General features: G+C 34.2%; 1 protein-coding gene across 5 annotated transcripts; it reads left to right on the plus strand.

The window, feature by feature from the left end:
• On the plus strand, positions 1-6,832 carry LOC111051803 (putative uncharacterized protein DDB_G0286901). Of its 5 annotated transcripts, XM_039419493.1 has the most exons (5): positions 1-473; positions 4,243-5,627; positions 5,873-5,962; positions 5,999-6,088; positions 6,215-6,832. In XM_039419493.1, exons 1-5 carry the CDS (start codon positions 47-49, stop codon positions 6,260-6,262), a joined length of 2,040 nt encoding a protein of 679 aa, XP_039275427.1. In that variant the 5' UTR covers positions 1-46; the 3' UTR covers positions 6,263-6,832. The 5 variants fall into 5 exon arrangements, with proteins under 5 accessions (XP_039275427.1, XP_039275426.1, XP_039275428.1 ...); XM_039419492.1 differs by having other exon boundaries at positions 5,873-6,088; XM_039419494.1 differs by lacking the exon at positions 5,999-6,088 and having other exon boundaries at positions 6,188-6,832.
• Positions 6,833-11,572: the final 4,740 nt, after the last annotated feature.

The following is an 11,572-nucleotide window of genomic DNA, read 5'->3' on the forward strand; positions in this document are numbered from 1 at the left end:
TCAGTATATAATTGTGGGACGGCACTGACTGATCGCTAAGTTCAACATGAAGTTTCTGATCGCTCTTTTGGCTCTGGTTAGCGTGGCTACCGCCGCGACATTCTCGCGTCACGTCAGTGCGACACCGCTGCACGTCAGGGTGATGCAAGGCGACACGACTGCGACTGCGACCGACGACAAGCGACAGACCGACGACAGTGAACTGAACAGCGTGCTGTACATGTTCGGCGTTGGAACCGTCGTTGGAGACTCTCAGGTAGACAATAACGACCAAAGCAACAACGATGTGAACAAGGAGCACCACACCAAGCACAGGGTAGTCGTTCACCATGACGACGGTCCTCACCATGGCAAGAAGGAGCATCACCAGAAGGAAACAGTTGAGAAGCAGGAGCAAACCACCACCGTTGAGAATAGCAGCGAGGAGCAGCAGCAGTCTTCCGAGACCCCAGTTCTCGGTGACGTTAATTCCGGTGAGAATTCAATTCAATCTTAATTCAAGAAGTTCTCTATTCCTCATAAAAAACTATATCTACTCACAAACTCATAGGATATCAAGTTTCATCCACAATGCTATAAGTTTTATATAAAATAATGGCAGAGGCTTGTTTATTGAGAATCGAGAAGTATTCTATCATTGATATGCTGGCAATTCTCATTCTGAGTAGAATTTTGAATTTTTTATCCATAATGCTATCAAGTGGTTAATGATATCAACTTTATCTACTCACAAACTTATAGGATATCAAGTTCTATCCATAATGCTATAAGTTTTATATAAAATAATGGCAGAGGCTTGTTTATTGAGAATCGAGAAGTCTTTTACCTATAGTTAATATACTGACAACCTTCATTATGAGTAGAATTTTGAGTTTTTATTCATAATGCTATCAAGTGGTTAATGCTGTCAACTTTATCTACTCACAAACTCATAGGATATCAAGTTTTATCCATAATGCTATAAGTTTTATATAAAATAATGGCAGAGGCTTGTTTATTGAGTATTGAGAAGTATATTATCATTGATATGCTGGAAACTCTCATTCTGAGTAGAATTTTGAATTTTTTATCCATAATGCTATCAAGTCTCATTTTTAACAATGAGAGAGGCTTGTTTATTGAGAATCGAGAAGTCTTCTATCGTTAATTTGCAGGCAACTCCCATTTCATTAAGAATATTTTCAGTTTGACAATTAAACAGTTAAACACTAGACGGAGATATAAGAGAGTTATACCAGACAAAGATAAATTTGGATAATTTAGGTTTGATAGAATTATATGTTATGCATTAGTTAAGGCCTGATGTGTAGGGATATTCAGGAATTCCTGATATGAAACTTGTAATTTCATAAACCACCTAGCCTATTTGGTGTGAATCCTTTTCCTCCAATTTTGTGATTCAGTTTTTCAGAGACTGATAATGTTGTAACAGCTAAAACTAGTTTCCCCCACTATTCCAATGAATTTATTTTTTTTATTATGGATTTTATCTGAATACAAAAAAAAAATATAACAGACAGATGCTCCAGTTTTATAAGTCGTCCAATGTTTTTTAAACAGGCCCTAGAGTTTGGAATCTAACCAGGGGCTAAACTTACTAATCTAAACATCTCTATATTCATCAAATTTAATAATTATCAAATCTCAATACTCATCTTTACTCTGATAATTATTAATACTCATCATAACATGAAAGTAATGATGAACCTAAAACTGGTCTGAATCAATTGAATGATTCCTTCGAATAGGCTAAATATTATAACAATAATTGTCACCATTCTTATCTTCTCAATTTTTTACCGTTTCATCATTTTTTCTCCATTCACTTGAAACACGTTCACTATATTATCTAGATACTTTCAATCCATTGTTATCAACTATTCTAATGATTTTCAACCCTCATTTGCACTAATAAGCATGTATAGTTAGAATCTCTCCCGAGATCATATAGTATAGTTATTATTTCTCTCCAGAGCTGAGATGTATTGCTTTTGTTTCAAAATTGCTCCAACTCAAATAAGAAAAATCTAATAAGATGTTCAACTTGACAATTTAGTAGCATAGCTTAATTGTTCAGAAGCTAAGCTTAGCTATCAAAAAGCTCGAATATTTTATCAATTCACTTTACAAAGAGCCTATTTCTTAATTAGGAAACCATTTGCTCTTCTTTTGCATTACTATGTTTTTCAAATACATGAGTTTTTATCAATTCTATAGAAATTAAAGTAGGCTACGTGTAGTTGAAACTGATTGAAGAAAAATGATAAAAACATGGGTAGACTATCGAGTAATATAAATCATGACAAATCAATCAATTCAACTTTAACAGCCTCATTAAAATTCAGACTTTTTCTATTATCTCTCATCTTTTGACCCCAATCAAAGGCGCTGCCGAAGTTACCAAGAGTCTCTCTTCAACGATTATTTAACTGTTGTATCATTCTACAAACATATTATTTTTATCGTAATTAATTCAAATACGAAATAATTTCAAGAGTCATTTTATCGCATGGAATAGGAGAAATGACTTGATCCTTCTTCATACTTATCAACTATACTTATTTCTATTACTCGGAGTTCGTATTTCAAACATAGTTCCCAAAACTGAGATTCTCTAGGAACATGTCAATTTTGGACTAGTTTTGAATTATATACAAAGAAAATAATTACTTGCTATACTCACACTTATAGAATGATTTTGTTATGTAACAATTGAAGAAGGTGTATACTTTGTTATGTTCATTATTTCGTGTATAAATCGTTGACACGTTCCAAACATGTTAATCCTCGGTGTTTTGAACGATGTTACGAGCATTAATCAGCTGTTAAAGATAGAAACATTTGAATGTTATCTTGGTGAACGGAAATCGAGACATAACCATACTTTTCATACACATGCTTTACGATGTATTTGTGTTAAGGTGCGTGCAGACCCATGCACCACGAACACGCGCATTTTAATCGTATTATCTGTAATATCGGGGACCGAGCTTCGCTCTGGAGTACAAAATCATAAAAAATGTATTACGAAAGAAGAAATTATAATAACATTCATAACATTCATACAGAAATGTTCTATCTAATCACAGTAAATTGAGATTAATTCCCAGAGGAATGCAAAAATTTCCCTCACAAAGGCCCAATTGCACAAAAGCCGGTTAAATTTTAATCCTGATTAACTTCACGTGAACCAAATCAGAGAAGACCATTTCAAAAAGATGGATCTACTGGAATTAATCAGGATTGAAAATAACCCGGCTTTTTTGCAACTGGCACTAAGTACCTGATTGAATGATTACAAAAGTTCAACAGCTGAGTCATAATTTTGACACAGTCCCACACACATGAACTCGCTCACTCACTTCCATCACCAAAAGACGACGAAATAATTATTATTGCTTTCCAAGCATGAATAATAATAATTATCCTTTTAATGTCCTCCAGCGAGTTTTCCCAGGGATGAGACCTAGTGCAATCGAATCTTTATATTATAAACCTACTATGTTCTGAATTTCATGAGAATCGTTAGAGCCGTTTTCGAGATCCGGTGAAATACAAACATTTAAACATCTAAACATCCAAACATCTAAACATATACACAGAAGTTGCTTGTTTAATAGTATAGGATTTGTAGAGAAACAGTAAGATACAGAAATAATAAGCTGTAATGCGAGTGTTCGTGGCTCATGAGTATGTACGAACCGTAACATGAAGGTCAATCGCGATTGCGATCTACACTGAAAGCTGAATATCGACCACACTGTTCTGTTCGTAGCCCAAGTGCTGTTTGCTCAGCAAAAGCTTCAACTGAATTGAATCAGCTGATGGTTTAATATTAATATGATTCGCATTATAGCAAACTCAACTTAACTTTGATTTAATTCAGTTTAAGCTGATTAAACTAGCACTGTGCAAACGGAGCTTAGAAATAAATAGAATGTAATATTATTTGTAACGTCTACAATATTGATAGCACTCCAAGTATGAATTACCACAACATCACTCTACTTTACTTCCCTTATTTGCCATAATGGAACTGCAACAAGGAAGCAGCACTCCTGCAGTATATGACACGTCAAAGTGCTTACTGGATATTACTAATATACTCCATCCACCGCACCAAACACAACAAATTTCACATAGCATACATTACAAAAGAGAACATTCAAGAACAATCTATGTTACTTATTCCCTCTTTTTTCATCATTACTCATAATTTATTTTGTTTTGTGTGTCGAATAGATGTTGAGACCGAACAAGAGATTGAGGAAGTAATCAGCCAGCTGAATGCCCTCTTCAACATCGACAACAACAATCAACAGGAGACCGCCGTCACCAGCAAACAACTGGACACCGTCAACACCATGGCAGTCAACAGCAACATCAACGTCAACGGAGCCAATGGCATGCCAATGGTGTGCCAGTGTGTGACTGATGTTAACGGAAACAACGTCAACTGCAACTGTTACAACTCCAATGTTAACTACAACCAAATGAGCAGCTCAAACGGTATGGATGACATGAAGAGAGACATGCAGAATGTCAACAACGACATGAAGAACATGGAGGCCGAGATGACCAACATGGAGAAGAACATCAACAGCATGAACTACAAGGCCAACAATGTGAAGGGAAACATGGTCGACATGATGAAGAGCATGAACGCCGGAGCCAGTGTTGACATGATCAAGAGCAAGATGCAGAGCATGAACAGCAACATGGATGAGATGGAAGCCAACATGAACAACATGGCTATGAACATGAACCGCATGAACGGCAACATGAACCACATCAACATTGACATGGGCAGCATGAACCACAATGCCAACAACATCAACAGAGTCAACAACATGATGAAGAACATGAACAACAACATGAACAACATGAACAACAACATGAACAAGATGATGAATGACATGAACAACAACATGAATCACATGATGAACAACAACATGAATAACATGAACAACAACATGAACAACATGAACAAGATGATGAATGACATGAACAATAACATGAATAACATGATGAACAACATGAACAACAACATGAACAACAACATGAACATGAACAACAACATGAACATGAACAACAACATGAACATGAACAACAACAACAACATGAACAACATGAACATGAACAACAACAACAACATGAACATGAATAACAACAACAACATGAACATGAACAACAACAACATGAACAACAATGCTATGGATAACATCATTAGTGAGATGGTGTACATGAACAAGAATGTTAACGACATGAACGGCAATATGAATGTCATGAACATGCAGATGGGTGAAATGAGCCAGAGAATGAAGAGCATGAGATCAATGATGAACTACATGAACTTCCTTGTCAACTCAATGAAAATGAACTCCAACAGTATGATGCACATGATGGCAAACACCATGGTTGAGATGAATGGACATGTGAACAAGATGATCAGTATCATGCACAACATGTACGACCCAATGACCGACATGACCAGCGATGTCAACAACTTTGTCAAACACATGAACAACATGAGGGAAATGATGAAGAATGTAAGCATCAGTGTGTACGTGAATGGAAACAACATGAACATGAACATGAATGGAAACAACATGAACATGAATGGAAACATGAACAGCAACATGAACATGAATGGAAACAACATGAACATGAACATGAATGGAAACAACATGAACATGAATGGAAACATGAACAGCAACATGAACATGAATGGAAACAACATGAACATGAACATGAATGGAAACAACATGAACATGAATGGAAACATGAACATGAACACAACATGAACATGAATGGAAACATGAACATGAACAACAACATGAACGTGAATGGAAACATGAACATGAACAACAACATGAACATGAATGGAAACATGAACAATAACATGAACATGAACTGCATGAACTCAATGAACAACATGAACTCAATGAGCAACATGAACAACATGAACTCAATGAACAACATGAACTCAATGAGCAACATGTACCCAATGAGCAACATGAACAACATGAACTCAATGAGCAACATGAACAATATGTACCCAATGAACAGCATGAACAACATGAACACAATGAACAACATGAACTCAATGAGCAACATGAACAACATGTACCCAATGAACAACATGAACTCAATGAGCAACATGAACAACATGAACTCAATGAGCAACATGAACAACATGTACCCAATGAAGAACATGAACAACATGAACACCAATAATGGTGTCACTGGATTGAACAATTAAATAGGAATTGCTTCAATTTAAAATTAGGCTGTTATTTTTATTTGAAGAAGATAATCAAATATACTATATTATTCCATTACAAAAATATTAGACTAATTTTTAACTCTTAGCCACAATATGTGAAATTTCCTTTGATTAATCCTGTATATTCTCATAATTAATGTTTTTTGTTACGTGTCATTTTAGCTATAGTGAGCATTAAAGACTTTTCAAGTCTAAAAGTATTATAAGAGCACATTGAAAGCTCAAAATTACGTATTTATAAGACTTCCTTAAGTCATATTCAAAGTATTATCGATGCTCAATTCAATCTACAAATTCCACATGGAATTATAAGTTGGATGAAAAATAAAAATTACCTACATTAGGTTGGACTGACTTCTATCTCATTGTTTTCTTTTGATAAATTCAGCTCTATGGATTACTTTGGTTGATTTTGTCATTATTATTTGAAGAATTTTTAGATACTTTCTTAGATTATGGAGTTGAAGTTGTAATTTAAAAAAATGTTTGCAATGAATGTGTGTACTTCGTATTGAATGAATAAAGCAGATTTTATTATTATTCAAACGTGCCTTTTTCTTTGTAGTTGATAGTGTTGTCCTTTCAGGTGTTGAGTTACATGCAGTGTCAGTTGAAGTTGAATTAATCACAAATGATAGAGGTGTAACAAACTTTTTTATCATTTTTACTGGAGATGTTCAATTCCAATTCCGTGTTTAAATTGTACCATTATCATGAGGGCATAAATACAGGTTTAAAATCGAAACGTGTAACAAAATTGAAGAATTACAGAAATTTCTGAACCAATTCTCCGCTTAATATTAGAACTTTCAACTTTTCATATTTGAACAGTCCAGATTACAATTTACTTCAAAATAATATGATCAACCAATGCCTTATTTATTTATTATTTTAGTATGATCAAACTAACATATTGCAATCTTATTGATGACTGATAAATTGAAAGATTAATTAATCAATTATTTGATCAAATCAAGTCAACTCACATTCCCAATTTTTAAATAGCTTCAATCTAATCTGATCCTTCTGGAATGTAGATTAGTATGTAAAAGAGTAGATTTGAATGTACGAGAGAAGAGTAGATTTTTATTACCATTACATGGAAGATAAATAAATCTTATTGATGAATTGCTAAAGAAGATATCATCCACACTTTCCAAGATGAATAAACTCATAGAATGGATTAAGGAAACTAATGGATTGCATTAGCAAGTCACCAATAACATTATTCACCAGAAAATTGTTGCTTAGAGTAAGAACTATACATTTGAAAACTGGAAACTTTTTATCTTAAAAGATGAAAACTTACTTTACTTTACTTTATTCTTTTCACTTTACTTTACTTTTTGTAATTTCTTGAACCACATATGATTTAAGCCTCCAGCTTCTAAACTTGCAGTGAAAAACTCAAAAAGACACATTCATCAGAGCAATTGAAAATTATTAACTTGATGCTACGTCAACATTATCAAAAAGTCTTATCTTAGATTCCTGATAGTGTAACCAGTGAGTATAGAATCTGAGTGTAACAACACAATCTGGACTCTCTTTTACCAACATCCAGTATCATTAAGCAATAGATATTCTCTAACCATAATAATAATATTATATCCTCCAACACAAATAAATAAAAGGTAAGGGCCGAGTAGAAGGCTGATGAACATTTTGAATTTGATTCAGATACACTGGAAGAATAGTAGAGTAATAGTTACAATATAACTTATAGAATAATAGTTGCAACTTGTGATGAGAGAAAATCAACTATTCTTTCAATATATCTTAATTTACAACCAAGTAGTTAATCTCTCTCTCTCTCTCACTCTCTCTCTCTCTCTTTTTTCCACAATTTTCTCTCTCTCTCACAATTTTCCAATGCCTAAACATGACTATTTTACCCCTCGATCCAACTCATCATACTAATGAATCAGACACACTCATTGACCTTCTCATTGTTAGTGATCCCAATGAGGTTGTTCAAGCAGGCCAAATCTCAGTCCCAGCTATTTCTAGACATGATTTGATCTACTGTGTACTTTCCCATAAGATACCCAAGCCAGAACAGAAAATTATCACTTATAGAGACTTCAAAAACTTTGATGAAGCCGCCTTCCTGACTGATGTGGCTCAGACTCCATGGCATCAAATTGAAGCATTACCCTCAGTTGATGACATGGTCAAGACTTTCGAAAATTGGACTTTGACTTTGTATGACAAACATGCACCTTATGTGACAAGGAGGATTAATAGAAAACGACGAGTACCGTGGATGACTGAAGACATACTTAAGATGATGGGACGTAGAGACAAAGCACATAGAAAATTTAAAAAGACATTTGACTTGGACAGTTTGATAGAGTATAGGAGCCTTAGAAATAGGGTTAAACAGGAATTACGGAACTCAAAGATTAGGTACTTGAATCGTTTATGACAAACAATAGACAAGACTCTAAATCACTTTGGCAGGAATAAAAGAATTCGGGCTTGGCAAACAGAAATCGAATCCACAAATTGACTTACCATTGAATAATATAAATGACCATTTCGTTTCACACTCTAACCAATGCGACGAAGTTGTCATTGCTAATCATATAGATGATCTTGAAGAGCAGGTTACAAACTTAGATTTACCAATCACTGATCAATTTCATTTCCATCCAATCTCAGAAGAAGACACTTTCAGAGCAATTCAACGTATTCATAGTAATGCTACGGGTGTAGACAAAATTCCTATTAAATTATCAAGAAGATGTTATTTGCTGTTTTACCAACCATTACATACATTTTCAACAAGTCACTTGAAGAAGGCATTTTCCCTGAAACCTGGAAGTTTGCTCTGGTTCGCCCTCTAAATAAAGTTCCATCACCCAATAAAGTTGAGGATTTTAGACCAATCAGTATTTTACCTGCATTGTCCAAAGTGCTAGAAAGACTCATTCATGCTCAAGTTGTAAAATTTCTAGACAACAGTAGTAAGCTTCATAACTTTCAATCAGGCTTTAGAAAATTCCATTCAACTGAGACAGCTCTGCTTCGTGTCACTGATGATATAAGGTTAGCTATGGACCAAAGAAAATGCACCATCCTCACCCTATTTGATTTTTCTAAAGCATTCGATACTGTTGATCATACAGTCCTTCTGAATAAGTTGGCTATTCTTGGTTTCAGTCGCAACTCGTTAGTTTGGTTTAAATCCTATCTATTAGGTAGGAAACAATGTGTATCTGTCGGTGACAAAAAGTCAACTTGGAAAAACGTTATGCATGGAGTACCACAAGGTTCAATTTTAGGCCCTCTCCTCTTCACTTTGTATGCTAATGACCTTTCTTCCATTATCAAATCTCCAGTTTCCATACTTATGCAGACGACCTTCAAATCTATTTAAGCTGTCCATAACAAAAATTAATGAAACAGTTGGAATAATGAATCAGGATATCAATTCGATAGTGGAATGGACAAAGAAAAATGGCCTTAAGCTTAATCCCATCAAAACACAACCCATTATAATTGGATATTCTCGTCTTATAAACAATATTGACCTTGAATCGATTCACAAAATTAGTGTAGACGGTAATGACATTCCTTACTGTAGCTCAGTTAAAAATTTAAGCATTATTATGAATAATACTCTTGACTGGTCAGAACAAGTGAACAAAACTTGTAAAAAGGTATTCTCAGCCATGCATGCATTGAAGAAAATGCACGATATCCTCCCTAGAAACAATTTAATGTATTGAATAACAATGTAATGTAATGATACATTTAATGTATTGTAATTCTGTTCTTAACGATATGCAAGTCACTCTGAATGATAAACTACAGCGTTGCCAAAATTATTGTCTACGTTCGTCTACTCTCTCCAACGCCATGATCATATCACCCCAGCCCACATTGCTAGTTCAACATTGAAGCTTCCCGATCAGAGGCTTTTTCGAATAGTCAAGCTTGTTAGAGATATCTTGAATACGGTAATCCGAACTATTTTAAAGATGATTTCAAATTTGTCTCTGAAGGTAGGAGGATAGATGCTTCACATACTAGAACCGGAGAAAGTACTTTGAGGATACCCAATCATCGAACTACTATTTTCACAAAATCCTTCTTAGTCAGTGCCTGTCGTGCATGGAATACACTTCCTGTTTCTATCAGGTCTATCGAGAGCCGAGCGAGCTTCAACCTGACTTTGAAAAAACATATTTTGGAACAAATGACTGAAACTGTTCGGCCCTAGAACGATCCATGACAACCATCCCTCACCCATTCCACCAATATAAACCTTTAAACCATGTTATAGAACGAATTGTATATATATATATATATATATTATATAAACTCATGTTATTTCAATTATCCACTGCATACTGCTGTATATTACTGAAATTTGATAACCCTGATCTACTTTCAGCCTACTTCATTTTATTAATCAATTATTTGATCTTATCTACCTATATAATTATTTTACTTTATCAATTTTCTGTTTTTTTTTCTCTTCAATATTCATATTGATTAAAAATTTTACAATATTTCCATTAATAAATAAATCCTTAGTTTAAATAACGAAATTAACGTTTTGGTAGAGAGTTAGTGGGGAGGATATTTTAAATATTCTTCCCAAGAATGGACATTGATATGTCCAAAGCTCCGCCAATTTATGTAGATGCATAACAATATAATTATTATCTATAGTTATCATATTACAAATTGCTTTTTCATATCATATACAGTTCAATAATTATTTTCTTAGTCTATATCATGTAAATTCATCTATAATTTTGCTGTATTGTAAGCTATTGTATATAAGTGTATAAGACAGTATATATTGTAATCTACATAAATAAAGTACTCAATCAATCAATCAATCAATCAATCAATCAATCTCTCTCTCTCTCTCTCTTGTGTGGCAGAGAGGACTAGGAGTTCTCTCTCCGCCCTAGTAAAGACAAATAATCAATCAATCTGTCTCTCTCTCTCTTTCTCTCTGAGCAAATTTGAAATATCATCCACAGAGGGGTTAATGAACTTTCAATCATTCAAACTCATTGATAGTTCTCTCATTGCTGCTAAGATGAATAGAGGAATGTAATAGACATTCCTCTATTCTTTCCAAGATTTCATCATATCAGAATAGATGAACTTTAAAATTTCAACTTATTGAGATTTAATTGCTCTCATCTGATTGCTATAAAGAATCAACATTCTCTTTAATACATCTGCATTGTAACCATAGGATTGTTAAACTTTTAAATTTGAATTGTAGAAAAGAGTTTCATTCCTCTCATTGCAAGCAAG

Source organism: Nilaparvata lugens, chromosome 1 (genome assembly GCF_014356525.2).
Source record: "Nilaparvata lugens isolate BPH chromosome 1, ASM1435652v1, whole genome shotgun sequence".
Taxonomy (NCBI): Eukaryota; Metazoa; Arthropoda; class Insecta; order Hemiptera; family Delphacidae; genus Nilaparvata; species Nilaparvata lugens.

What these genes read in the sequence shown, in the direction of transcription:
- LOC111051803 (XM_039419490.1), top strand. Translation starts at nt 47, where the DNA reads ATGAAGTTTCTGATCGCTCTTTTGGCTCTGGTTAGCGTGGCTACCGCC. An exon ending in TCTCGGTGACGTTAATTCCG is followed by an intron (nt 474 to 4,242) that starts GTGAGAATTCAA and finishes TGTGTCGAATAG; the next exon opens with ATGTTGAGACCGAACAAGAG. An exon ending in ACATGAACATGAATGGAAAC is followed by an intron (nt 5,628 to 5,872) that starts ATGAACAGCAAC and finishes ATGAACAACAAC; the next exon opens with ATGAACATGAATGGAAACAT.